This window comes from Manis javanica, chromosome 18 (assembly GCF_040802235.1).
Source record: "Manis javanica isolate MJ-LG chromosome 18, MJ_LKY, whole genome shotgun sequence".
Classification (NCBI taxonomy): Eukaryota; Metazoa; Chordata; class Mammalia; order Pholidota; family Manidae; genus Manis; species Manis javanica.
Window position 1 is genome coordinate 7,301,649 of NC_133173.1, and position 24,836 is coordinate 7,326,484.

The 24,836-nt window shown below is 50.5% G+C and overlaps 1 protein-coding gene across 15 annotated transcripts in view; it reads right to left on the reverse strand.

Annotated features, from left to right (window-relative positions):
- Positions 1-9,340: 9,340 nt before the first annotated feature.
- Positions 9,341-24,836, reverse strand: part of AKAP13 (A-kinase anchoring protein 13) — a 291,101-nt gene continuing 275,605 nt past the window's right edge. For 13 of the 15 annotated variants that reach the window (XM_073227241.1, XM_073227243.1, XM_073227244.1 and 10 more), the window contains 7 exons: positions 23,556-23,717; positions 23,048-23,118; positions 22,545-22,589; positions 20,080-20,130; positions 18,965-19,393; positions 17,270-17,609; positions 11,836-16,515 (listed from right to left, as the gene is read on the reverse strand). In XM_073227241.1, the coding sequence (XP_073083342.1) occupies positions 16,466-16,515; positions 17,270-17,609; positions 18,965-19,393; positions 20,080-20,130; positions 22,545-22,589; positions 23,048-23,118; positions 23,556-23,717 (1,148 nt within the window). In that variant the 3' untranslated portion in view covers positions 11,836-16,465. Of the gene's footprint in view, positions 9,575-11,835; positions 16,516-17,269; positions 17,610-18,222; positions 18,712-18,964; positions 19,394-20,079; positions 20,131-22,544; positions 22,590-23,047; positions 23,119-23,555; positions 23,718-24,836 lie in introns of those variants that run through there. The other 2 variants (XR_012127222.1, XM_073227249.1) reach the window with 2 other exon arrangements.

A 24,836-nucleotide genomic window follows, 5' to 3' on the forward strand; every position in this document is an offset into this window, starting at 1 on the left:
AGATCACACTACTTAACATGGTAACAGAGAAGCGTGGATATTACAGTCACCATCCTAAATTGGTTTTTAAAATATTTTGCAGACATGATGGGCTGAATTGCATCCTCCAGTTGCTATGTTGAAGTCCTAACCCCTAAACCTCAGAACGTGACCTGCGGTCTTTGCAGAGGTAATCAGTTAAGATGAGGTCATAATGCAGTAGGATGGGCTCCAAGTGCCACATGACTGGTGTCCTGAGACAGAAGGGACGTGTGGACACAGGCACATACTCAGGGGAATGCTGGGAAGGTCAGGACTATGCGGCCACCAGCCAAGGGCTATTAGAAGATGAGAGAAGCAGGGACAGACCACCCCCCCCCCCCACTAGTCCTTCCCTAGTGCCGGGAGAGCACAGCCCTGCCAACACCTTGCCCTCAGACTGCAGGCCTCCAGACCTGGCACAAGACTGGGCTGTTGTTCAAGCCTCGCAGCTGTACCGCGTTTGGGGCCGCTCTAGCAGACTAACATGTGGGCTCCCTTGCTGGCTGGTGTGTTATCTTCTGTGCAGTTAAAATCACGGCCCTGAGGAGTCCTCAGGCCTCACCAGGTGACCAGAGGGGCAAGAGCACAGAACAGGTCAGGAAGCCCTCACCTGGGCTTCACGGGTCCACAGAGGGCTCAAGGGCATCTTCCAGACGGTGCTGGGCTCCCGGCTCACTGCAGGCTCCCAGCAGCCATGGGCCCATGAGGTGTCCTCCGCCCAGGAGGACCCAAGCCGAGCACAGCCACGAAGGGGCCTGATCTGGGAAGGGGCAGGGGCCTGCCAGCCTCAGGTCAGTTCCAGGGTGGGCAGGAGTAGGAGCGGGGGTCTCCCGGTCAGAAGCTTGTCGCACACCCTCACAGGCATTGGGGGGCTCCCCTGCCTTGAGGCCTGCTTGCACAACTCTACGCATTCAGTTTTATGAGGCCAGGTGCCGGCCACTTTGGCCCTGGCCTCCGAGAGCCGTGCTCACGTGCTCTGAGTCCTCCCTGCCTGGGGCCCCACAGAGCTCCCAGGCGATGGCTGCAGAGAGCCACCCCCAGGCTTCACGTCCAACACAATCCCCCCACAAAGGCAGGTGTGGGCCTGAGCTCCTGGGCTGGAGAGGAGCTGGCAGAGCCTGTTGGGCCCTGAGTACCCTGCGCGCACCTGTGATGGGGCTCCCAGATCAGGACAATGGGGACATAGCCCCTCCCCCAGATCGCCAGGGCAGAGCCAGCGGGTACCCTTGGGCTGTGTCCCCGTGGCTGTCACCTTGCTTCATCCATTCTTACCTGACTGCCAGGTGCTCGTCCGAACAGGAGTTTCCTGGCCACCCTTGTAGGCAATGATAGGCAAAGCTGTAAACTGGGGAAGGGGAGAGCCTTCACACGTGCTCTGTTCACCCTCTAGATGGTGGACGTGCTCAGAACACTTACATTAACCTACATCTATACAAAATCATCTAACACGAAGCCTCATTTATAATAAAGTTGTTTACCCTCACATGTGGCTGACAGGGGGCTGGGCTCTCTGCCCTGCCCAGCATCACGAGAGAGGATGGGACAGCATTTCGCTAGCCTGGGAAAAGATCCAAATTCAAAATTCATAGTAGGGTTTCTAAGGTATGTTATCACTTACCATTGTTAAGTCAAAAAAAAAGTAGACCATTGTCAGAAATTGGGGACCATCTGTATTTTAAAATGTTGCCCTGTCTTCTCTCTTACATCAGTCCTATTGATTGAACTACCTGTTTTTTATTTTTAATTTTTAATTTGATATATAGTTGACATACAATAGCATATTAGTTCTGGGTGTACAACAGTGTCTCGACAATCATATACATTTGAAACGCTCACCACAGTACGTGTAGTTACCATCTGTCATGTCACCATACAAAGATACTACAGTATTATGGGCTATACTCCCTAAGCTGTACTTCCATCCCTGTGACTTATTTATTTTATATTTGGAAGTTTGTCCCTCTTTATCCCCTTCCCTTATTTCGCCCACCCCCCACCACCTTCCCCTCTGTGACCACCAGTGTGTTCTGGGTTTGAGTCTATGTCTGTTTGTCCATTTGTTTTATTTTTTAGCTTCCACATATAGATGTGATCATATGGTATTTGCCTAACTTATTTCCCTTTGCATAATATCCTCTAGGTCCATCCCTATAGTCATGAATGGCAGGATTTCATTTTTTTTTTGTGGCTGATTTCCATTTGAGTTCCATCGTGTGTGTGTATACATATATATGTGAATCTCCTCTTCTCTATCCGTTTATCTATTGATGGGCACTTAGGTTGCTTCCATATCTTGGCTTTTGTAAACAAAGCTGCAGTAGACACAGGGGTGCAGATATCTTTTCAGACTGGTGTTTTGTTTTCTTTGGGTAAATTCTTGTAAGTGGAATGGCTGGGACGTATGGTATTACTATTTAATTCTTTGAGACGCCTCCATACAGCTCTCCACAAGGGCTGCACCAAGTTGCATTCCCACCAAGAGTGCGTGAGGGCTCCCTTTTCTCCACATCCTCGCCCACACTTGTTACAGCGGCCACCCTGACTGGTGTGAGGTGGGATCTCATTGTGGTTTTGACTTGCACTCCTTGATTAGTGTTGTTGAGCATCTTTTCATGTGTCTATTGGCCATCTGTAATTTCTCCAAAGAAGGCATTCGTTTCAGGTCCTCTGCCCATTTCCTGATTTATTTGGTGTTGAGTTGTATGAGTCCTTCAGGTATTCCAGGCACTACCCCCTTACCAGACACACAGCACTTGTCAGTGATATCTCCTCCCGTTTTGTATGCTGCCCTTTCGTTTTGTGGATGGTTTCTTTCACTGTGCTCCTTTACATTGCTTCTGACAAGAAATCTGCTGCCATCCTTATCTTTTGCTTTACATATAATGTGCCTTTTTCCCCCGGCTGTTATGGTTTTCTTTTTATCACTGGCTTTGTGCAACTTGATGTCACTTTCTCATATTTCCTGTATGTCTGGGAGTTGACTCCTGAACAAGGCACGGGTCAGGGATGCTGACCCCCCACACAGTCAAAACTCTATGTTTAATTTTGGACTCCCCCCCAAAACTTAATTATTGTGAGCCTACTGTACATAAAATAGATCGATTCACTTCAGATACAACTAAGAGTTGCAAAGCAGAAAAGAAACGGGAGGTTTGCAGAGTCCAGTAGAGAAAGGAGAGCAGGCAGAGGGTGAATCAGCTGCTCTGCCAGCAGGGTTGACACCTGCCTGCAGGCGGACAGGCCTGGGCTGGGAGGGGTGCGTCCAGAAGGGGCAGGTTTCCCGCCTCCTTGCTCTGACTGCTGCTGGGCTCCTCTGCTCCTCTCAGATCAGCGTCTCTGATGGTAACCAAGATAGCTTGGTTGGTTAAAATATGGTAGGAACACCAAGGCTGAGGGTTTGATCCCAATATGGGTCACTTGTACATTTTCCCTTTTCCATTTCCATTGACCGGATCACCTGCGAACCTGCCGCCTTACTCCCCCTTCCGGGTGCTGCTGGGAAAAGCGCACGTCTAAGTGGACCAGTGCAGCTCAAACCTGTGTTGCTCAAGGGTCATTTGGACTTGGGTTTGTGAGCATCAGCTTTGGGGTCGTATTTTTCATCAGATTTGGGAAAACTTAGCCATTATTTCTTCAGATAATTTCTTTCTGTCTCCTGCCCCCTTTCTGGGACTCCAATTGTTTAAAGTTGTCCCACAGTTCACTGCTGCTAATTATTTTTCAGTCCTTTTTCTCTTAGACATTATTGCTTTTATCCGAGAGGTTTAATTTGGATCTCTTATTATGTCTTTCATGTTTCTAAAACCTTTTGTACCTATGGAATGTGATTATAATAGCTTTTAACTTGTCTCATCTAACATCTGTTATCAGTTTGGGGTCAGGGTAAATGAGTTTTTTCATGTTGTTTTCTTCACTGGGAGTTACGTTTTTTTTTTCATGCCTAGTCATTTTTATTGAATGCAAGACATAGTGAATTTTACTTTGTTATGCACTGAATATTTTTATATTCATATAAATATTCCTGAACTTTGTTCCAGGATGTAGTTAAGTTGTGTGGCAACAGTTTTTGCCTTTCAGGTCTTCCTTTTCCGATGTGGTTAGGCAGAATGGGTGCAATGCTTCGCCCAGGGCTAATCAGCCCCCAGGGGTAAGGAAAGCCCCTTCTGTGTCCCCTGCCCCGTGTCCTGGCCGGCTGCTGGGCACAGGCACTCCGGCTGTGCTGGGGACACTCTTCAGGGGCTGCTCCCCCGTCCTTTGGGACGGGCTTTTTCTGGACGTGAACACTTTTCTCGTGTGTGCACACCGACTGGTTCTGTGATGAACACATGCGTGGGGCTGGGGTGGCAGAAGGAGACCCTCTGAACACCTTTAGAATTCTCTCTCCGTGACGCCACCTCTCCTGTACTCAGCGCTGCGGATTCCACCTGTCTTGACTTCCTGTGGGTGTTTACTGTTGGCCATAGCCCCTGCAGGCCTGAGGCTCCCCTCGGTCTCTCCAGGATCACTGCACTTCGTTGTTGTCTGATTGTCAATGCCTTAAAAACCACTGTTCCATATATTTTCTGTTTGTTTGGGTTGTTTTAGGGGGACAGGGAAATCTGGTCCCTGTTAATCCATCTTGGTTAGAAGCAGAAGTTCCCACTATGGCTGGTGTTCATTTATTCTATTTTATCTATTGTTTCTACATTTTCTCTAAGAAACATGTCTTAGTTGGAAATAGGAAAAAGTAGATGTTTTACAATAGCCCTGTGTGTTATTCATAGAAGTGGAAGGTTGGAAATACCTGCATTCCCAACAATATCAAGCACCCCAATGCACACACCAAAATGTGAAAAGTAAGGAGGAAATGTCTATGCGGAACATGACCTTAACTCTGCTTAAAGAACACACAGACAGAAAACACTGGGGATCTTAAGAGTTTATTCTGGGTGGTGGGATTATAGGTGTTTAATATTATTATAATTCATATTCCATGAAGAATATAGAGGAAATAAGAGATTTTAAAATATTTTAAATGGCCAACACTACCTACATGTGAAGTCAGCATCCTTGCAGACAAGTGGCTAATATCAGGCAGGAGAGAGGCTGTGGGTGTGAAGGGGACGGGCGCAGGGACCATGATGGCCCAGAGCGTTTGGGGGACAGTCAGCTAAAAGTTGGCACCACAATTAGTCTTGCAGGCAGGCCTTGGGCCAAAAGAGGTTGGCTCAGTCCAACCAGAGTCTGGGCCTTGTCTTCTCTGCCTATCACCTTTCATTGCATCTGGAAGCGCCGAAATTGTGCTCTCCAGCCCAGGCCCAGTGCCACGTGTGCCCCTCCCATGGGCGCACATCTGTCTCACTCTCCCTCGTGTTTACCTCGCTGCTTGGCAGCCTCCAGGGGGACTCAAGGCCCCAAGTAAAGAGCTGTCCTCCCTCAGGCCTGGAGCCCTGGCTACGCAGAGCTCAGGCTGCTGTCACACACAGAGCTGGCTCGTCTCAGGAGCAGTTCGGGAAGTACAGAGGAAGGGAGCCTCGCCTGCCGAGCAGAGCTGATGCCTGGGGTGGTGCCTGGGGATTATCCTGCCTGGCGTTCTCGGCCTCAGCTGCACACAGGAGGCACTGAGAAGGTCCTGAGTGGTTCGAATGTGCAGCAATGCTAAGAGCCACAGTTCATGTCCAACCACCCTGTTCCGGGGACATGACACAGTCAGGGCCACCCAGACCTCAGCGATGAGCTTGGCACTGATGCTGACGAAGGTAGGCAAGATTTATAAGCATTTGTTCTGGGCCGCCCTGCGCTTTTTCACCATCCCCGATGCCCTCGATGGTGGTGTTCTTCCCGTCGCACGAGGATCACCCACACCTCCACACCTGAAGTCCTGCAGCTGCCCAGCAGGGTTTGTAAACAGCCAACACGTTTGTGGAGAATTATTTGCAGAACAAGAGCAGGATTCCTCTGAGGAAACCTTTTGCAGAGAGGACAGGCCCTCACTGCTCCAAGCGGGCGGAATACCGGAGCCCCTCCCCACATCCGTTCTCCCTTGCTCCTCCTGCGCCCCTGCCCGCCCTCCTGCATGGGCGTACGAGGGCGGGCACAGGGCCTCCCACCTTTAATATGCACAAAACGCCCCAGAGGGTAAGTTAGAAATGCAGCCTGTCTAGATTCATTCCTGGAGACTGACTTGTTAAATCTGGGGTCAGCCCAGGGAGATGCATTTTAACTAGCAGCCCGGTTAGTTCACACGTGGGAGCTCCCAAGACTGTACGTTGAAGTCGACAGGTGTGGGCGTGACGCCCGCGCTGGCTGGACCTTTGTGCAATCGTCCACAGCAGAGGAGACGTGGACCCCTTCAGAATGTCAGGTTCGCTGGGACCCGGATGCAAGGTCTGGGTTTCTAGTCAGTGAGGATCCCTGGCTCTCCTGGGCCTTCCGTGGGCCACACATCCCGAGACGATGAAACACTGACAAATCTTTGGCTCAGGAGAGTCTGAAACTGCTCGGGAGCTCTGATGTCATGGTGGGTGCTCCCTCCGGCCGCAGGAGTGCTCACCTAGGGGAACGTCTGCTTATTCCTCGAGATCTAGGCCTCCGTCTTTCATCCCTTTCTGCCAAGCAGGGAGGAAGGACAAGTAACTTCTGACAATAGGTTAAGGGCTGTCATCCCCATTTTACAGATGAGGAGACTGTGGCTCAGAGAGGTTGGGCATGTTGGCCCAGACCACAGCAGGGCAGGGCCCTGGGGTAAGTACTGGAGTCTGTTTCCAGCCCCTTTGGCTGCCCCAGCCTCCCTTCCCAGCGGGAGACGGCAGGAGAGCTGCCGGAACTCCCTTTGCCTTTAAGGTGAACATCACTTGGTGATCAGAAGTGGGATCCAGAGAAGACCCCTGACCCCTGAGGCTGCTGAGCAGATGGGTGCCGGCGCCCGCAGGGCCCTCGAGCTCGCCGCCTGCCTGCCGACCCTGGAGGGTGAGGGTGAGTTTCCTCCTGGATTTTGAGTTCCATTCTCGGCTCCTTTCTCACTGTGCCCTCCAGCTCTGCTCAGAATCTGTCTTAAGGCCTTGTCCTTTCTGAGACGACTCATTTGGCCTTCAGTCCAACTCCTGTTTGGAGCAGGACTGTTCCTGCGGGCACCGTGCCTGTGGGAAGTCTGCCGGCCTTTGGTCTGACTCCTCCTCAGAGCCAGGCTGTTCCTCCTGGCACTGTGTCGGCCTTCGGCCCAGCGCCTGCTCCCGGCGGCACTGTGCTGGCCTTCAGACCAACTCCTTTTCAGAACCTGGCTGTTCCTGCTCAATCTATGCTATTTAGGAAATTTTCTTTTCCTGAGAAAAAGCCTCTGAGAAATGGGGTCTTGGTCATCAAAATGCTTGTAGGTATTCTAAGAGATCGGGATATTGAAGCAGAATTGCCCTATACTTAAGAACAGGAAGAAAATTTTCAATAGTAATTACCCCAAAATTATTTTTTAAAAAAGCTTGCATTCTTTTTCTTCAAGTTACAAATCTTATCATGTCTTTGAAGTGTAAACACAGCCCACCGTCACCAGAGACGGAAGGAAAAAGAAAGGCAAGAAGTCGTTTTTAAAAACACAAATTGCTAAGAGGGCTCGCACGTCCAGATTCTACCACCTCTCAAAACAGGTTAAATGACAGATTAAGTTAATTCACTGACTATCTAGATCATTTCCAAATAAGATAAAACAATGAAACTTCAAATATTGGACATAAATTCATCTATTTTTGGCTTTTGCACTTTCACAGGAAGACAAAGCATATTGGGGTCTATTAATAAGCATGTTTTACGCCACACTGAAAAAATTTATTACGAGAAAGAATATATTTCTAAAAAACTTCTGAAATGCATCAGTAAGTTTGCCCATCTGCTATAAGACGCTAACATGACACAGTTCGGTTACCTGCCTCCTGATTTTCAGTAGAGATCAAAGGTCACAATAGTTAAAAAGGCTGGAACAAGAGCTGAGAACACAAAAGGAACCACAGAGAAAGCGTCAGAGAACAGGAAGCGATGAGCGTGAACTAACTGCCCTCACAGTGCACGGCGTGCTGTGAACGCCAGCAGGCTCCCCTCAAGATGAGCTCCCCTCAAGATGAGTCGTCTCAGATTCTGAGCAGAGCTGGAGGGCTCAGTGAGAAAGGAGCCGAGAATGGAACTCAGAATCCAGGAGGAAACTCACCCTCACCCTCCAGGGTCGGCAGGCAGGCGGCGAGCTCGAGGGCCCTGCGGGCGCCGGCACCCGTCTGCTCAGCAGCCTCAGGGGTCGGGGGTCTTCTCTGGATCCCACTTCTGATCACCAAGTGATGTTCACCTTAAAGGAGCTGCCGTCTCCCGCTGGGAGAGCTCTTTCCTACCGTGAAGGGACTTCCAGTGACTTTGCTTCTCAAACTGTGGTCACAGACCATTGATGAGTTATGATTAACATTCATTTAAATAGAAAGTATTCATATGATCTGTATCTATATAGATATCTTAAATTTTATCTATAATTGGATGGACTTATTATAGACTTATCTACATATATGTTTCATAAAGTACAATATAGAGTACATACATGGCATAGACCAAAAGTAGGAAATACATGTCAATTTATTGAACTTTTGTTTCTACATGGTTTTATATGTGTACATATGTGCAGGACCATCACCTACACTGTATTTCTTACTGTAGAATGATCCAGCATGTTTCAAAGCTTGTACTCTCGCACCCCAGTAAACTGAACAACCAAAGGGTCTGTGCAGTCAACTAAAAACGCCAGTACAAGAGAAACCACCTTTCTGTCCTGTACACACAGCAAGGGCTCCTCGAGGCCCAGCTGGCATCATTCTTGATTAGGCTTATACTGTGTTGCCTTGTCTTTTCAGATTTGCAACCAGGCAGCAACCTTTAGTTAAACAAACAAACAAAAACTCCCCTCATTTCTTGCAAACTACTTACAAGACTGAGAATTCTGAGGATGGCTTCCCAGATATTTATAGCCCTGCCATCCATTCAGAAGTTGTCCCTCCTTTCGAATTTATTCTGCCTACTCACCTTAGAGCCACCCCAACCCCACTTCAACAAAACTGTGAGGTCCTGTTGGCCCGACCTGCCCAATCATTCCTGGTCTAGGGTGAGTCTACAGACATGAGTCTCATGCTGGAATTTACAAAAAGCGTATGGTTTATTTTAACTGTGTTATAAAGAGGGAGTTTGTAATCTATTTAGTGTAATACATAAGCAATTATGCTATCCTCCAAGAGTAAATCTGTACATATTCTGCAACATTTGCCTTGCATCTTTTCTAGATAGGCTAGGTTTTTAAAATCGAGAACATTTGAAACTGAAGTTGAAATTGTCAACAAAAGAAGTTTTATTTTTTACAAAACTATTGGAAATGATAGGGGTGGAAGAAAATGCATACAATGCACCTAGCATGCAGAACGCGAGTCGGGGTACTGCTGGGCCAGGCTGTTCTGGAGCATGGAGGATTGTGTGCTGGGCCCGGACCACGTCAGCACCGGGCACCTCCTGGCATCTCCTGGCATCATCAGGCAAATGACTTAAGCACCGTCAGTCCCTTTGAAAGAGGAAATAGGGACAGAGGTTTAGTGACTTGTCAAGGTCACTCTCCCAGCCTGTGCACACAGTCCCTCTCACGGAGTGACCCCAGCGGGTCCCTCCCCACCCCCTGGGGTGGCGCCTGGAGCGTTGTTTCAGAAGGCCAGGAGCAGCAGGTTGTCAGGCAACCACCCAGCAAGACTCTGGACCTGGGGGTGGGGTGCGGAGTTCAGGGACCCTCAAAGGGAAGGGGAAACGAGGGAGAGAAAAGCAGGCCTGGCTCTCAGCGGCTCTGTCCCAAGGAGCCATTTGGAGTCACTCCCACCCTCGGGCACTGCTCCCAGAGGCCCTCCCCCTACCTCTCTCCATCCCCAGTGTCCAGATGCCATTTCCCAGGAAGAAGGGAAGTTTGTCACAAAGGACCCGGGAGGGAACTGCAGCCCAGGCTCCAGTGGGACTATTTATAGCTGTGGAGCAACAATTACCCTATGAAAGGAGGCAGCCAGAGCCTGCTGGGGACCCGGCTGTGACCTGGATGCCCAATGCAGCCCAAGCCTTTGTGGGTATAGGAGGCACAGCCAGGAGGCCCTGCTGCCCACATTTCCCACATCTGGGGCACACACTGACTCCTCCCACGCCCTGAACCCCTTCCCACCTGCGCCTCCTTTCAGGCCTGGGGCCCCCTCAGGGGCAGCAGTCAGGCACCAACTGAATTGCTCCGCTGCCCTCTGGGTGATCTGCAGCCCCTGAAGAAATGGGGGCGCTTTTACAAGCAAAGCCATCTCCTAAGAATGCAAGTGCAGGAACTGGGGCAGGGAGGCCTCTCACAGGTGCTTCTAGCTGCGAAGGTGGCATCCAAGCCCCACCCAGAGCTGCACCAGGGGTGGGGGGACCCGTCTCCCCACTGGAGGGGGCTCCTCTCATTTCTAATGCTCTGCAGCTCAATCCGCCTCGGTTCTGCTGGTACTGTTTCCAAGTAACAAAACCTGTACAGTGCCGCTGCTCCTCCTCCTGCAAGCTCTTTTCTGGACTGCTTGGCACTCTCATTTTCTCTCTGCATTTCTGGCTCCAGTTTTTGTTCTGCTCTATTAGTGCCACACTCTCTTTCCGGGCAGAGCCTCCACCGCAGACCCCATCCTCAGGCAGTCTGCAGGTGGCTGCCCACCCACCTGCCTGGGCTTTCCCACAGGTGGGGGCATCCTCACGCAGAAAAGGGTCACTCTAGGCCACCCCAAGGCCAGGTCGTGCTGCAGCAGAGGCCCCGGGCACAGGACCTTCCCTCGGAGCAGGCGGGGGCCCCTCAGGCTGCTGAATGGCTGTCCAGTGTTCTCCGGCCCCAGGCCTCCGCCTGCTCTTCTGGGGAGAACAATGGAGGCTTCTCGCGCGCCCAGTTTCCCAGACCAGCCGTCCCTGGCTCAGACCCAGCTACAGGGGCGAGAGAGAAGGGGGACCATGGGAATTACTCCCCTTCGCTGCTGCGAGGTGGGGGGGCCTCCGTTCAGACGGGGAGGGGATCTCGGAGCTGCGGCGACAGCCAAGAGCCGTGAGGGGGTGAGAAGGGACCAGGGTGTCACTGGCCCGTAGGGAGGCGGCTATTGCCAGGACTACGGAAATCCGTGCACTGCCAGGTTCACTGAAAAAGCAGACACTTGGCATTCTGGCGAGGACTTTCTTCTTTCTGGTTGTTGGTTGAGAGGCCAGAGCTTTGCCTGGCTCTTTGCATTACACCACGCATCGATTCCCCAACATCTGCCCGGACATGGGGCTCGGGGAGGGGGGGTGGCACGGGCCCCCGTGGCACTGGGGATAGCAGCCTGGGCTGGTGGTACTGCAGCCATTTCTCACCCGAGCCCCAGCATTTGGTTATCAGACCCTGAGTCCCTGTGGAGCAGTGGCATTTTTCTTCCTGAATTAGTTTTCAACCGTTGCCCTTGTTTCGTGGTAGATGGGATGAAAAATCAGCAAAGAAAGGCAAACCAACTTAGTTTTCTTTACACAGAATCTGTAGAAAGGACATTTTTGCTGCACTGCTTTAACTGAAGTAGTTCTGGCTCTTGGCACAAAGCCTCCCTCCCAGGCTTTGGGTCCGAGCGCCAGGAAGACGGACCCGAGGAGCCCCTCGGCGCCCGGCGACGCTCCTGATTCTGGGCACCCGAGGTCCAGAGTGACGTTCTCCTCGGAGAGCAGCTCTTCTTAGAGCTGGGGGTGCCCCTTACCAGAACCAGGGTGTCTAGGGACTCCCTCCAGGAAGCCCACAGGAAGAGGAGTGTACACAGCAACAACCGAGACTCGAAGGACATTTATTTTTTGAAATGGTAAAGGGGACTTTACAATAGAGTCTGAAGCCGGTAACTAGAAAGAAAAAGATAAATAAAATACAAAGCCAGTATGTTGTGGTAAAATTCCAGAAAACACACTGAAAAAAAAATCTTTACAGTTTAAAACTGCTTTATACATAATTACAAATTACTATACAGCATATGGGTTTTACCCCCTTTTTATTTAATAGAATTCTGCACAGAAATGTTCATATAGCATTTGAAAACAATGAATGAAAGCAGAGGTATAATGGTAATCACCCTCCTGTGTACCCTGGTGTCCCCCAGCAGGCCCTCAACGGGCGGGTGACACACAGGAAACCAGAGGCAAGGTGTGACCACAGGCAAGCTGGCTGGGCAGGGATCCCTGGCGGTGCTCTCGCGATGCCCTTCCTGCCTGGGCGGCTGCGAAAGGCAGGTGAGTCCAAGCTGGCTGAAGATCTGCGGGGAGCAGAGGCCGGGACGCAGGCACCCCTAGTTTGCAGCACGGCCCCCCCGCACAGGCCGCTCAGCCGCGTCTGCAGAGGCTGCCCTGGTCTGGGGCAGGAGGCGTTAGCTCTGGGTTTGCCCGTCTTTAGAACCTTAGTGAGATGGAGGAATCAGCCACGGCCTGTCAATCTTCTGACGATTAAATTAGAATGAGTACTTGGAAAGAAACCTTTCTTTTCTGTTTTTTTTTTTTTTCCTTTTATGGCAGCATTAAAACACTTTTCAATTTAAAACCTGACCAGCAGGTAGTAGATTCCAAAGCTCCGGTTAGCTAGGAATGTTACGCTCTGGTGAAAGAAACATGAAGAACCAAATGAAACGAACTGTGCGTCCTTTTCCTTGTCTCTGAGGATCACCTAGAGCTCCAGCACTGGGCCCCGACCCCGGAGGACCACAGCGTGTGGTCCTGCTGAGAAGGCGCCCATGCCTCCAACCACTGCCACCGTTTTCTCTCCAGGTCACTTCTGGGCTTCCCCTGCTGAGGGCACCCCGGCACGGAGGCCCACAGCCTCCCGCAGGGCCTGGGGCCCCTGCTCCCAGCCACTTTCAGGCCGCGGCAGCTCACTTAGCGGGGCTGCCTGTCTCTGAACCACCTCCCAGGGCTTTCCACGCTCCAGGCACAACCAGACACCCACACACCGGGATAAACTACAGCTCCATGGCGAACACCAAGATCCTCAGGGAAAAGCGCCTCAGAGAAACGAGTACTTCCTAAAAGGCAGCTTCCGGATCGTGTTCCGGCCTCTACGGTTACGGCCCTGCCTGCCTTTCCTTAGCAGAGCTTACTCTGTCATCCCCCTTCCTCCAGAACCCCCATCCAAGGAAGTAGGACAAATCCCAAGGGGCTTAAGAATTTGTGCTCACCACCACTACTGATACTAGGGGCTTGGGGTGATCACAGATCGGGGAGAAAATGCACAAAGGGCCAACTTTTAGTGGTATTGCCCTGAGACACGAGGGAAAAAGGTAAGATTCGTACCTTTTCAAAAGAATTCTTGGTAAGGATTTCTCCCCCACAGACAGCTCTCATGGGGACAGAGGATGGAATGTTGGCAAAGGCTGAATTATGGCAAATTGCATGTTTTTAGCCCTCTCCATTTTCAAAGATGAAAACACTTAACATAGCTGATTGTCTCAAAAATGAAGCCAACTGATAAAAACTATTTAAAGTGCATAAGTCACCCAACTGGGATGACAACTACTGAGATGACATAAGTTTTAAGAGAAGATATATAGCCTCTTTCCAGGAAATTCACCAGATTCTGGAAATCTAGACTCTGGATGGTGTCTCCACCTGTCCCCTGAACCTAAGCACAGCGTCAGGCACCTGATGTCTTGAGCCTGATGGAGAAGCGTGGCTTCCTGGCTTGCCGACAGCAGGGGGAACTGAATCTGAGCCACCCTGGAAGACAACCCCTCCTTACAGAAAAGAACCCTAGTTACAAAGCTTCAGACTAGTAACGGGAACAGTTCTCAAGGTCATCTGCCCGAGACAGCAGCTGCCCCAGCCCGATGGGACCCCCAGGTTCAGTTTCAAAGGGGGTGCAACGAGAAAGGCATGCACTGCACAGGTCTTGGAAGTAGCTCTCCTTCTGCGCAATAGACTATATTTGGGATAAAAGGGGCAGCCTGGGTGAATGCAGGAGGCTACCTACTGATTCTGGTTCTAAATTGGTCCAACCAAAACCTAAGCAAACCATTTTAAGGCAGTGGGGTGGGTGGAGGCAAAATCTCCATTTTTAAAAATCACCACCAAAGTAACCACGGCAGAGTGAGATGTGATAGCTGGCCAGGGCCCGGACCTAAAGGACACCTCACAATCGGCCTCAAGCTGGGCAGTGCTGGGCAGAAACTCAAGTGTCCATGGCGCTTCAGTGGAAGCCCACGTGGGACCTGAACCCTCCTGGTAGAAGCCCAGGTCCACGTCGAGGAAGAATGAGGGGTCTTCACCCACCAGAGCCTTCCCTTCCAGGAGGGCACTTCTCTGGGGGATGCGGAGCCACAGAGGGGAACTTGAGCAAGTGACAGGGACAGGGAGCTGAGCTCCACGGTGGATCTGAGGAAAACCATCACAGGCATGGCCGTAGCTCGGAGCTGTATGGACTGGTGCACCAGGAGGAAGCAACCGAACTTTCTGCTGTTTAGGGTCTTTGGTGGGGTACATCATGGTTCAATAGAAAATCAGGTGGTTTTGTTCTTAAAGTCTATTTCTAAAGGGTAAGAAATCACCATGACGGAAACAGATAAATGTAGCTCACAGGTGGCAAGTCTCTAAACTCTCAAGGAAGGAAGAAGACATTTTGATTAAAGAATGAGGTGGGGTAGGGAGGGAAGGAAACAGACCCCTTCCCCAACCCTTAGTTTTCTTTGGGGCCTTCAAGGCACTTTGACAAGACAGTGAGGGGTGAGCGGCGCTGGCTGCTATGCGCCTTCTGCACTGATCAGATCGTTGAAACCGCTGGGCTAGTATATAATATGTTCACCCTTAAAACTCATACATTCACACACACACACAAACACACACACACACAAACACAATAAATAAAACAAATTTAAGCTAAAAATTTTAAACCAGACCTCTTTCAAATAAACTGAAAGATAAATATTTCCAGCTGCAAGGCCAGCTTGCAATTCATTAACAAGCACCAAGTTACAGATTTTTTTTAAAAGTATGCTCAAAGACCCGCACTCCTGAGGGGCAGAAAGCAGGACTCAAAGGCCACACTGAGAGCACGGAATTTTCCAGGGAGGCCCCTCGTGAGGAGCAGCAAGTGCGGCAGGCGGAAGGGGCCTCACGGGGAAACCAATGAACTGTCCTGTACCTACTAGCTGGTGACGAGCCTCACGCCAACACAGATCAAACACAGTGGGAAAAATAAGACAAAGGAAAAGAGAAACAGGCATCGTCTGTGCATTTTCAAGGGTGGAACATGATGACCTACAGACCTTTAGATGTAAAACTTTTCTTTAAGAAATCAGGTTTTGTCAAAGCCTTCTGACACAGAATGAGAACTTCCCACACCACCTGGGCCAGCTTCTCTCTCGGTTTGTTTGGTGGGAACCACTACACGCGGATTAACAGGTTCCTCTGCACCCCTTCTCGGTCAGTGGTAGGGTGGGGGCTACCTCGCTTGTGGAAGCGGGAGGCCCGGCGGGAGCAGCTTCCCTCGGGGAGCCGCCGTGAGGTCTCAGGAGCACTGCCAGGAGCCGTGGCCACTCCCGGGTGGTCAAGGACAAGCAGAAAGTGTTGCCATGAAGGGGGAATGCTGAGGAAGCCCTCTCTACTTCATCTGTGCCCAGAATATGTGGGCAAACATCTTAGAAAGCAAGAATGACTTCTTCTGGAGCTGATGATGAAGTGAGACACTTTTTTTAGTGGTTGAAACACCAAAATCAAGGTGCTGTAGACACACAGGTTTTAAGCACATGGAGCCTCCTCTCCCTGTTTCATCCCCGTTGGTGGTCATCTCTTCTGGAATGAGATGAGAAGTACATGCCAACCAGGGTAAGGTGTGCAAGGGTGGGCTTACAGGCCAGCAGCCTCGGAGGACCAATGGGTGAAATGCCGAGGTGCCACCTGCTGCCCGAGCCGTGCCAGGCAGCAAGCGCCTCCTGCCCTGAGCTAAGCCAACAAGGCGTCTGGCACAGACAGGGCCTCATTTCGGTGCACCCCATATGGGTTAGCAGGCGGTCATTGCATATGTACACAGGTGAACTCCACACTATCTGCTGTTTGAGTTTTAGTTGTGTTCCCCAAAATAAAAGGCAGCTAGAGCTTCAGACTTCATCGGGAAATCCTCTTCCAGCCTTTAGGAATTCCTGATGTGTCTAGAACCCTGGATTTCTGGGGCCACTGCTTTCAGTGTCACATCCTCAGTAGGGCTGACCCAGACCTGTGAGTCACTGGCGGTCACCAATCCCAGGTCCCCTTCCCCACCTTGCACTCAGAACCTCTTGTTCTTTGGCCCAGGGCCTGCGGCAGCACAGGAGAGTGGGTGCTGGGGAGAACAGGCATCCGTGCGGGAGGCTGTGCACTGGGCAGTGGGGTGGTGGGCCTGGTGACCACAGCCAGGACAGGAGGCGCTGGGCAGCGGCCAGAGGGGTCAGCAGAAGATCTCTTCACCCTCTGCGGGTACTTCTGATGCACAGCCATCTGGACAAAGGGAACAGGAGGGAAAAAGACATTCAGACAAATTGCTCTTTTCGTCAAACTCCCTCCCTCCCTTTCCCCAAACTTCTCTTCTGGGGTGCAAACAGGTGACGGAGGTTCCCGGTGCGGACCTCCTCAGTGAGGTCCTCAGGGATGACCCAGCCCCACCCTGGCCCCGTATACTGCTCCCTTTAACTACAGAAGCACGAGACTTTCTGCTCTTTAACCCAACCGAAGAACAGAAGGATTCAGGGGATGGACAGGGGGGGAGGGGGGAGGCACATAAACCCAGAGCCTGGTTCAGTGTAAAATTACACAAGCTCTGTGACAGCAGGCATACTGGTCAACCTCTCTGAGCTTTACTTTCCTAGTTTCTCTAGAGGTTACCATCACCTACCGCACACAGTCAGACTTTGAAAACGCTTACCAAGTGCTAGTGATTATCATTGGCTGGACTCAGCTGGACTCAGCCTAGAAAGGCAAAGAAACCTGGAACTGCCTCACTGAGGGGGGTGTGGGTTCCTCGACTGGACAGTAAGTGCTGGAAAATTGACACACGCACTGTGCACACATGGGCCACACTGAACAGCCTGTGAGTGTCCAGTGAGCTGGGGTTCACAGCATAAGTTCCGACAGTCCAGCTCTTACACCACTGAATGGCACCTTTTTCTTAGCCTCTCCCATGCCACCAAAAGCCACCCATTCTTCAGGAGGCAGGGGCCACGCGGCCATCGGGGGGCCTGGTGTGTTAACTCACCCCCGGACTGAGAGCGGCCGCCTTTGTTCTTCTTTTTTTTCTCCTTCCTTTCCTTTGGCTTCGTCAGCCCGAACAGGCGGGAGGAGGTGGAGGTGCAGGAGGGCACTGGGGCCTGGCTCGGACCCTCCGGTACTTTGTTTGTCTGGCTGGAGGAACTCAGAATGTGAAAAGGCCCCTTATCTTTGTGTGTCCGAGAGATGCTGTTCCTTTTGGGGGACACTGAGAGTTCTGAGTCCAGTGACACTGATTTGGCTACTGGTGGTGCTGACGGCAGGGCCGCCTCCTCGGGACTGGGAAGGAAGGACGGAATCCTCAGTAGCCTGGCATGTGGGGGTGGAACCTGCGCGTGTCGGAGACAAGGGGTGTTAGTTGGGGCCGGGGCATCACTGGTACCCACCCCGCGAACGCTGGCTCAGAGCATGGGAGGGCTGGCTCGGTGGGACCACTTCCCTGGACTCTGCGGTGAGAAGATTCTGAACTTCTCAGTTTCATTTACTGCCTTCCCCAAATAGTATCTATGAAGGTTTTTAAATATATCACCTTTGATACCATTAATATTTCTGACTGCACTTAGTATCAGTCAGCACCCTAAAGAATTAATACTGCCTTGGATGAAGCAGCTTAGTAAAGAGCTCCCATCCTCGCAGAAGCAGGGAGGGCTGCTCATCCGAAGGCTGCAGAGCGTTGCTCCAGGGCTCAGAGGTCATCCCGGCTGTCAGGTCAGACGGCAGGCGAGAGCTAACTAAGCTCGTACCAAGATCCCAGCCAAAGGTTAATGAAGATGGAGAAAGACTGTTAAACTGTCTGTGCCCTGGAGCCCCTTGGTGAAGCCCCACCAATGCCACTGGGATGGGTAGAATCCAGAGCCCACCTTTATGTGGGAAAAAGTAATGCAAAGACATTGGCTGCTTCCCACCACGGATTTGAAAACCTCCGTAGGAAGCTTAACTGACCTCCACCCGACCCTGCCAGGAAGATGTCAGTTTAATTTCCTTTCCTGGTCCAAGGTCAATCATTAGACAAATGGCAACATGACATGAGTCTCAGCAGACAGGTGGCTGGGGTCTGTGTGTTCCCAGGCCTTCCGTTGGCCACCAGCGTCTCCACACTCTGGACGACTGCGGACCGCCACAGAAATGAATGCGGGAGCCAGCGCGCTGCAAGCCAGGAAGGCTTCCTGGGGAGGAACCAGCTAACGGGAAAGACAGGCTTTGCCGGCAGCAGCAGGACAGATCAGGGTGATGCGGGGCCCGGATGCCTGTGCACTCCTGGGCTGGTGGCTCTCCCTGGAGTGGCTGCGCGGGTCCAGAGCACAGGCCTCTCCGTGGTGCCTTGGCGCTGCTTCCTGCTGTCCCCTAGCCACAGGCACTGCGTGCTCGGGGTGCCTGTCATCCTCAGCGTGGCACGACAGGGCCACACGTTCCTGGAGGCACCCTTCTGGCCTATGTGGTGCAGGGCAGAGGGACAGCCGGCCACATCCTCACTGCGCAGAGGTCACTCTAGCCTAACCCCATGGAGGCGGTGGGCAGGGCCCATCAGCTCAAGGGCTCCTGGGCCTCACGCATCCTCCTCCTCCACCTCTAGGGGTTCCTCACCTGCCCCTTCTTGCGAGGGAAAGACTCGGTGCAGGCAGGCCACTGGCCGTGGTGGTGCCAGGCACCGCGAGCCGCCCCGCTCCACGCCCGGCCCTCTCACCTGGCAGACGTCGCGGTCCACCTGCCTTTGGCTGAGCTGCTCCTGCTCCCTCTCCAGCTGCTTCTGGGCCGCACGCAGCCTCTCCAGGTCACACTGGTAGGCGCCCTTCTGCTGCTGCAGCGCGTCCAGGTCCCGGTCCAGGTCCTGCAGCCCGCGCCGCACCTCCTCCTCGCGCTGTGCCAGCCGCGCCTCGCGCTCCTGCAGCGTCCTCTCGCGGGCCTCCCACTCGCGCTCCCGCCGGCGCTTCTCCTCCAGGTACTGAGCCTGCTGCCTCTGCAGGTTGGCCAGGTCCTGGCGCTGCTTCTCTAGGCTGCGCTGCTTCTCCTGCTCGATGAGGGAGCTGGGGCGGGACGCACTCCGCGTGAGCGCGCGCTCACTCAGCACCAGCTTCTGGTCCTCAATGTAGCTGTCCTGCCGCAGCACCACGCCCTGCGGGAGACAGCGAGCAGGAGAAGTGCCACCCCGGCTGCGAAGCGCAGGCTTTCCGGGGGCCGCCCGGCCACCCTAGGTCTGACCACAGCTCTCCCTTGCTTTTAGCAAACCAGGATAACCCTGCAGTCACTGTACAAGAAGGTCTACGGTGTGGAAACTCACAGTTTTTGTTAAACTTGGTCACATGCTGTTGACTTTGCCAGGGGTGGGGACTGTGTGCGCTTTGGAGGGGGGAGGAAGTAGGAGTTGGATTGGTTAAATTTTTAAGAAAGGAAGTGAGCAGGATAATTCCCAGAAAGTACTAAACAGCAACTATTTGGGGAGGGGCCCCATCCAAATATCACAGAGATAAGGAATATGGAGACCTCAAAGCATATCAAAGCTTTTCTAGTTTGACATGAGCTAAATGCTTATTAGCATCCTACACGCTTTGTGGCACAGCTGTCACCAGTACCTACATTCTACCATTTGTGCATCAGTTCCAGTCTTAGGAGGTTGATGATACTCTATCCACTGCATGTGTGACCTTTCTCATCCTGACAACCAGTCTTCTCCAGAACAAGGGCCCCTCAACCAGCAAGCAGCCTATACACCTCAAGGACCCAGGCCAATAATGCCCTCTTTTTTACTGTTTCTCTCAAAACAAACAAGTGAAGGGATGACAGAGAAAGGCATGTGTGTACCTGCAAAGTGCTGAGGAGTTCATGGAGATGAACGATGCTCTGGACGACCTGCTGCAGAAGGAACACAATGGGAACATCAGCTCAGGGCCAGGGCAGGACCCGTCCCACTGTGCGCCCTCAGATAAGACCACCTCCCCAGCACACAGCAAGCTGCCTGCGTGTGAACAGTTTCAAACTGAAAGCGCCGAAGGGCGTAAGCAGGTACGGGCAGCCACGAAAAACGGACAAGACCAAGCAAAGTAACTGTGCTGTGTGGGAGGGACACCAGCATCCGTTAAAATGTATTACAAATGACTGGCACAAAATGGCATACACACCAATGTCACAGAACAAAGTCCAGAAGCAGCGTACACAAATTCAGTATATGATACATAAGTAGCATATCTAAGTCAATAGGGAAGAACAGAATGGTCAATGAATTATTTTAAGAAAATTGGGGCATCTTTGGAAAAAATTAAGTTTGGATCCTGGCTCACATAAAAATTCAAACAGAATAAAATGCTGTGTAAAAAAGGAACTGTAAAGAGCCATAAAAAATATGAGAATGTCTTCTGATCTTGAAACAGGGAAAGCTTTCCAAAGACTTGACACAATGGAAGAAACCACACACACAAACCTTCAACTTTCAGTATATAAAATGTAAAATTAAAAGGCAAAGGACAAACTGAACAGAAAATCCAATGAAAAATCTATAGCCTACTAGCAAAACCGGCAAGGAATGTAAACCAGCAATTTTCAAAAGAAGAAATGCAAATGGCTAAATATACACAAATATTAAATATGATTCAACCTTAATTCAAAAATCAAAGACATGTAAAATAAATACCACTTGAACTTATCAAACCAATGAAATGTCAATTAAAAACTGATACTCCCCAATGATGGCGAAAGTGGGCTGAGAAGGACCACTCTAGTACTGGCAGGGAGGGAGGCGCACCATGGCCTTTCAAGAAAGCAGTCTGGCATGTCGAGGAAATGATCAATGTATGTACAAGGATGTTCTTGGTGTATCATTTAAGACACAAAACGGTGAAAGAATTAGCCATGGAAAGATTAAATAAACTATGGAGACATGATAACACGCAGCTATGAAGGAGTGTGCTGGCCTCAATACTCTCTGGGGAAATGCCTCCAGTGTGGAGAAGAACAAACCAGGATATGAAGCCCCAGGGAGTACGGACACACTTATGTTACACAAACTTAGACACATAAATATATGCCAAGCAGAAGAAAAGGCTGGAAACAGAAATGTTAAATGCCAAACATTTAATAGTAGTTATTTCTCAGCAGTGGGATTATGTATAATTATTTTTTAACTGTTTTACATTGGATATTTTTCTAACTTTCTACCATGAACATGTATTCCTTTCATAATGCTTAGAAAAAAACATAAAAAGATTAATTTATCAGGCTCAGTTCTTCTGAGAATACTTTTTACTCTCATCTAAGTTTATTCAAATAGAGGTCACAGAAGACGAGCCGACCCCCGCTAAGCAGTGGTCCTGCGTAACCCGCACTGGGACGCCTGGGAAACACTGGCCTTGAGCTACTGCCTATCTGATTCTTCTCATCAAATACTGGGGAAGAAGTCGCCAAATGGAAAAATCAGCTGAGCTAAATTTCAAGCAGAAGACAGAAAGCAGATCTGCAGGGAGACAGCAGGTTTATTTAAGGATAAGCACATCGAAGGGGATTCTGTTAGGATACCACAGTATTTGGAGTTCAATGACAATAAATAGAGAACAATATCCTTCTGTGTTTCGGGGGGGAAAAGAAAAGATTCCCTTACTTTAAAATTTCAAAACAAAGCTCCTCAGGGATTTAAGATACTATGTTAAGAGCAAGAAACACAAAGAACAACATTAAAGGTACACCCTAAAAAGCCACTGTCGTGTCTCTAACACTCCAGTCTGCATACAGAGTCATGTGCTCAGTAAAACGAGTCTGGAGATGGCGCAGCCTTAAAGAGGATTTCCTTATTCAAGGAAATTGAAGTAGCCCTTCTCAGGGCTACTCTGAGAGCGACACACACTGACTGAAAGGCTGTGCTTGAAGGATAAAGTCGGCTTGCGTCCCTGCAGGATGAGAAATTACTACGCAGAGTTACCCACAGTCAATTTGCCACATTCCAGACTTGTGACTTCCAGTCAGGCTTGCTTCACGGGAAAGGGGGAAACAAATTCTACTCAGTGTGTTTGGACTAAAAGATGTCACCAAGGAGGCTATGCAGCCCATGTTTAGAGAAAGAAGGAGGGTTCTCAAGGTGAAGGAAGGAGAAGCCATTCTGGGTAGGCAACACTCCCACAAAATTCCAAGACAATGCCCTGGGGCTGGGAAGTAAGGTAAAGGCACTGGAGGGTCCTGGAAGTGTGCAGACCACAGCCAGGAGTCAGCAAAATGAGCAAGTATTCCTAACCTGGCAATCACAACATCACACTCTCTCAAACAGCTCCTAACGTCCTTACCTCACTGTTTCTTTTAAGCATAAATACCAGGTTAGCGTTTCCACCCTGTAAAACAAAAATATGTGCATTAAAAAAAAAAAAAGAAGATCCTGAGAAATTATATTCAAGGTGGGTCTGAGTTGTGCTGTCGCCCTCCAATTCTGTCCTTCCCTATCACAGCCTCTCCAAGGCAGGGCAATGAAGACGTGAGGTGGAACTGGTACTGAAGTCCTGTGAAGAGCTCGGGTTGGTTTGGGGCATTTAAACAAACTTCTCAATGAGACCGGCCCTGCCAGGGCCGCGGTAGAGCTGGGAATGGCAACATGGTATTCTAAGCCAGAGAAACCCCAGGCCAGCGGGACTCTGAATTATACTGTTTGTTTAAATATGTCTTCCTCTTAAAATAAAGTAGAAAACAAAAACAGCCATCAGGTATCCAAAACAAGATCAAGGTGGACTAATTTCAAAGATTATGAATTCGGAGGAGGGCCAAGGTCTTAGGTAGTGTATTTAGAAGGAAATACCTTTTTCAGACCACTGTCCGATTCTGTCCTCCTAAGATCCTGGCCATCATCAATCTCTTCCTTCTCGCCTCCTAAACAAACAAGTTGTTTAAAAAAGAAGTTGGGAAACAGATTAGCCAAGAAAAGAATACAATATACCTAGCTTAGGGATATGATCTTTCTGAAGCCTATTAATGCCAAAAAAGGGAAGCCACTTGGTGGCACCTATGTGATTATTAATAATTTTACAGATGCAGAAGAACTAGGAACAGAAAATAAAAACAAGTATTATTATTCCTTTGACTATAGCTTAGCTGAGACCCCAGGAAAATCCCTTTTATTACTCAAAATGAACATTAACACTTTGATAGAAGTTCTTGAGTGTTTTAGCAGCCAAACATGTATTAGGACCTTACTAGGACATTTACTGATTGAACGGGACAGAGAGGATGGAGGTGTTGAGTCATTTCAGTTATGTGTGGTAAGCAAAGACTGCCTGTAAGAGCACACAATTTTCAAAACCACATACCTTTTGAAGCATTCATCTGATGGCTGTCAAATCCTCCAAAGGTCTCTGCTCTCCGGGGCAAGGAAACAGGACCAACCATGCCTTCCTGCTCAACGGGGCTGCCAACAGCCGGCCCAAGCGTGCCTCCCAGGCTTCCACTCATCAAATCCTGAAGGATCTCCACTGGAAGACAGGACATGTGCAAAACAGATACCTCATCTTTCAATGAGGAAAATAAAATCTCATGGCAATACACTCTATGTAGAGGGCACGACTGAAAAATTCCCAAGAGTGCTAGGCAACTTCCTTTGCTCATGGAAAGGTCTCAGCTCAGGACATGTGTTTTAGTTGGATTCTACTGGAAATTCACAGATTATACTTCCGCCTTTTTACATGCGGCCTAGGACAATTGAAAGGGTACAGGGAAGGCAGAGTAACTTACTGGAAGCAGCCTGGCTTCTGGCGTCAGATCCAAGGAAGCCAAAGGCAATTCCCTGGACAGTACGGTGGGCCGATGCACACACAGCAACTAGAACCGGCAGCGCTGGTGCCGCCCCACAGTGAGTGGGATTCAGGGGCCAGAGCGGTCTGAAAATCTGACTTGTCAAATGCAACCTACTAGGGTTCTTTCCTGGCAGTGTCCCACAGAAAGAAGAAAGTGCTGCAAGTGGGGCAGAAAGTGAGCAGGAGAGGAACAGCAGAGAAGAAGGAAAGGAAGGTCCAGGTGGAACAAGGGAGGGAAAGAGGCAGGGAATCTTGTAAGATAAACCACTGCATTTTTAAAAAACACTACATGAAAACAGAAGAATCTTGTGAAGTGAGAAACGTTATCTGAGCCCCCAAATTAAAGAAACTCATTTCACATAAAAAAAGAGGAGAGAAACATCAAAATCAAATTCCATACAAAGTTAAGAGCAGGAGAGACAGAATGAAGGGCCTGACTCCCCTCATACAAAGCACAGCAGAAAGACAATCCCCTAAAACAGATGCGCTGACGACAGGAGGAGACGACACGCGACACGGAAGCACCTCAGCCGGGATGGGAAAACGGAAGCGCGGCGGCAGAACTCCAAGTGGGAACGAAGGAAAGCAAATCTGAAGAGAAAACTGCAGTGGAACCCAAGAGCCAATAAACGCAGGAGAAGCAGGCTTAGGAGAACAGAAGGTGCAAGGACGAGAGCTGAGGCGTGCGAGGCACCGCGGGAAGGCGAGGGTGCTGCGGACAGGCCTCGAGCCCACGCACGGCGGCAGGGCTTCCCAAGGAGAATCCAGGCGGGGCGACAGCAAAGTACCACAAACGGT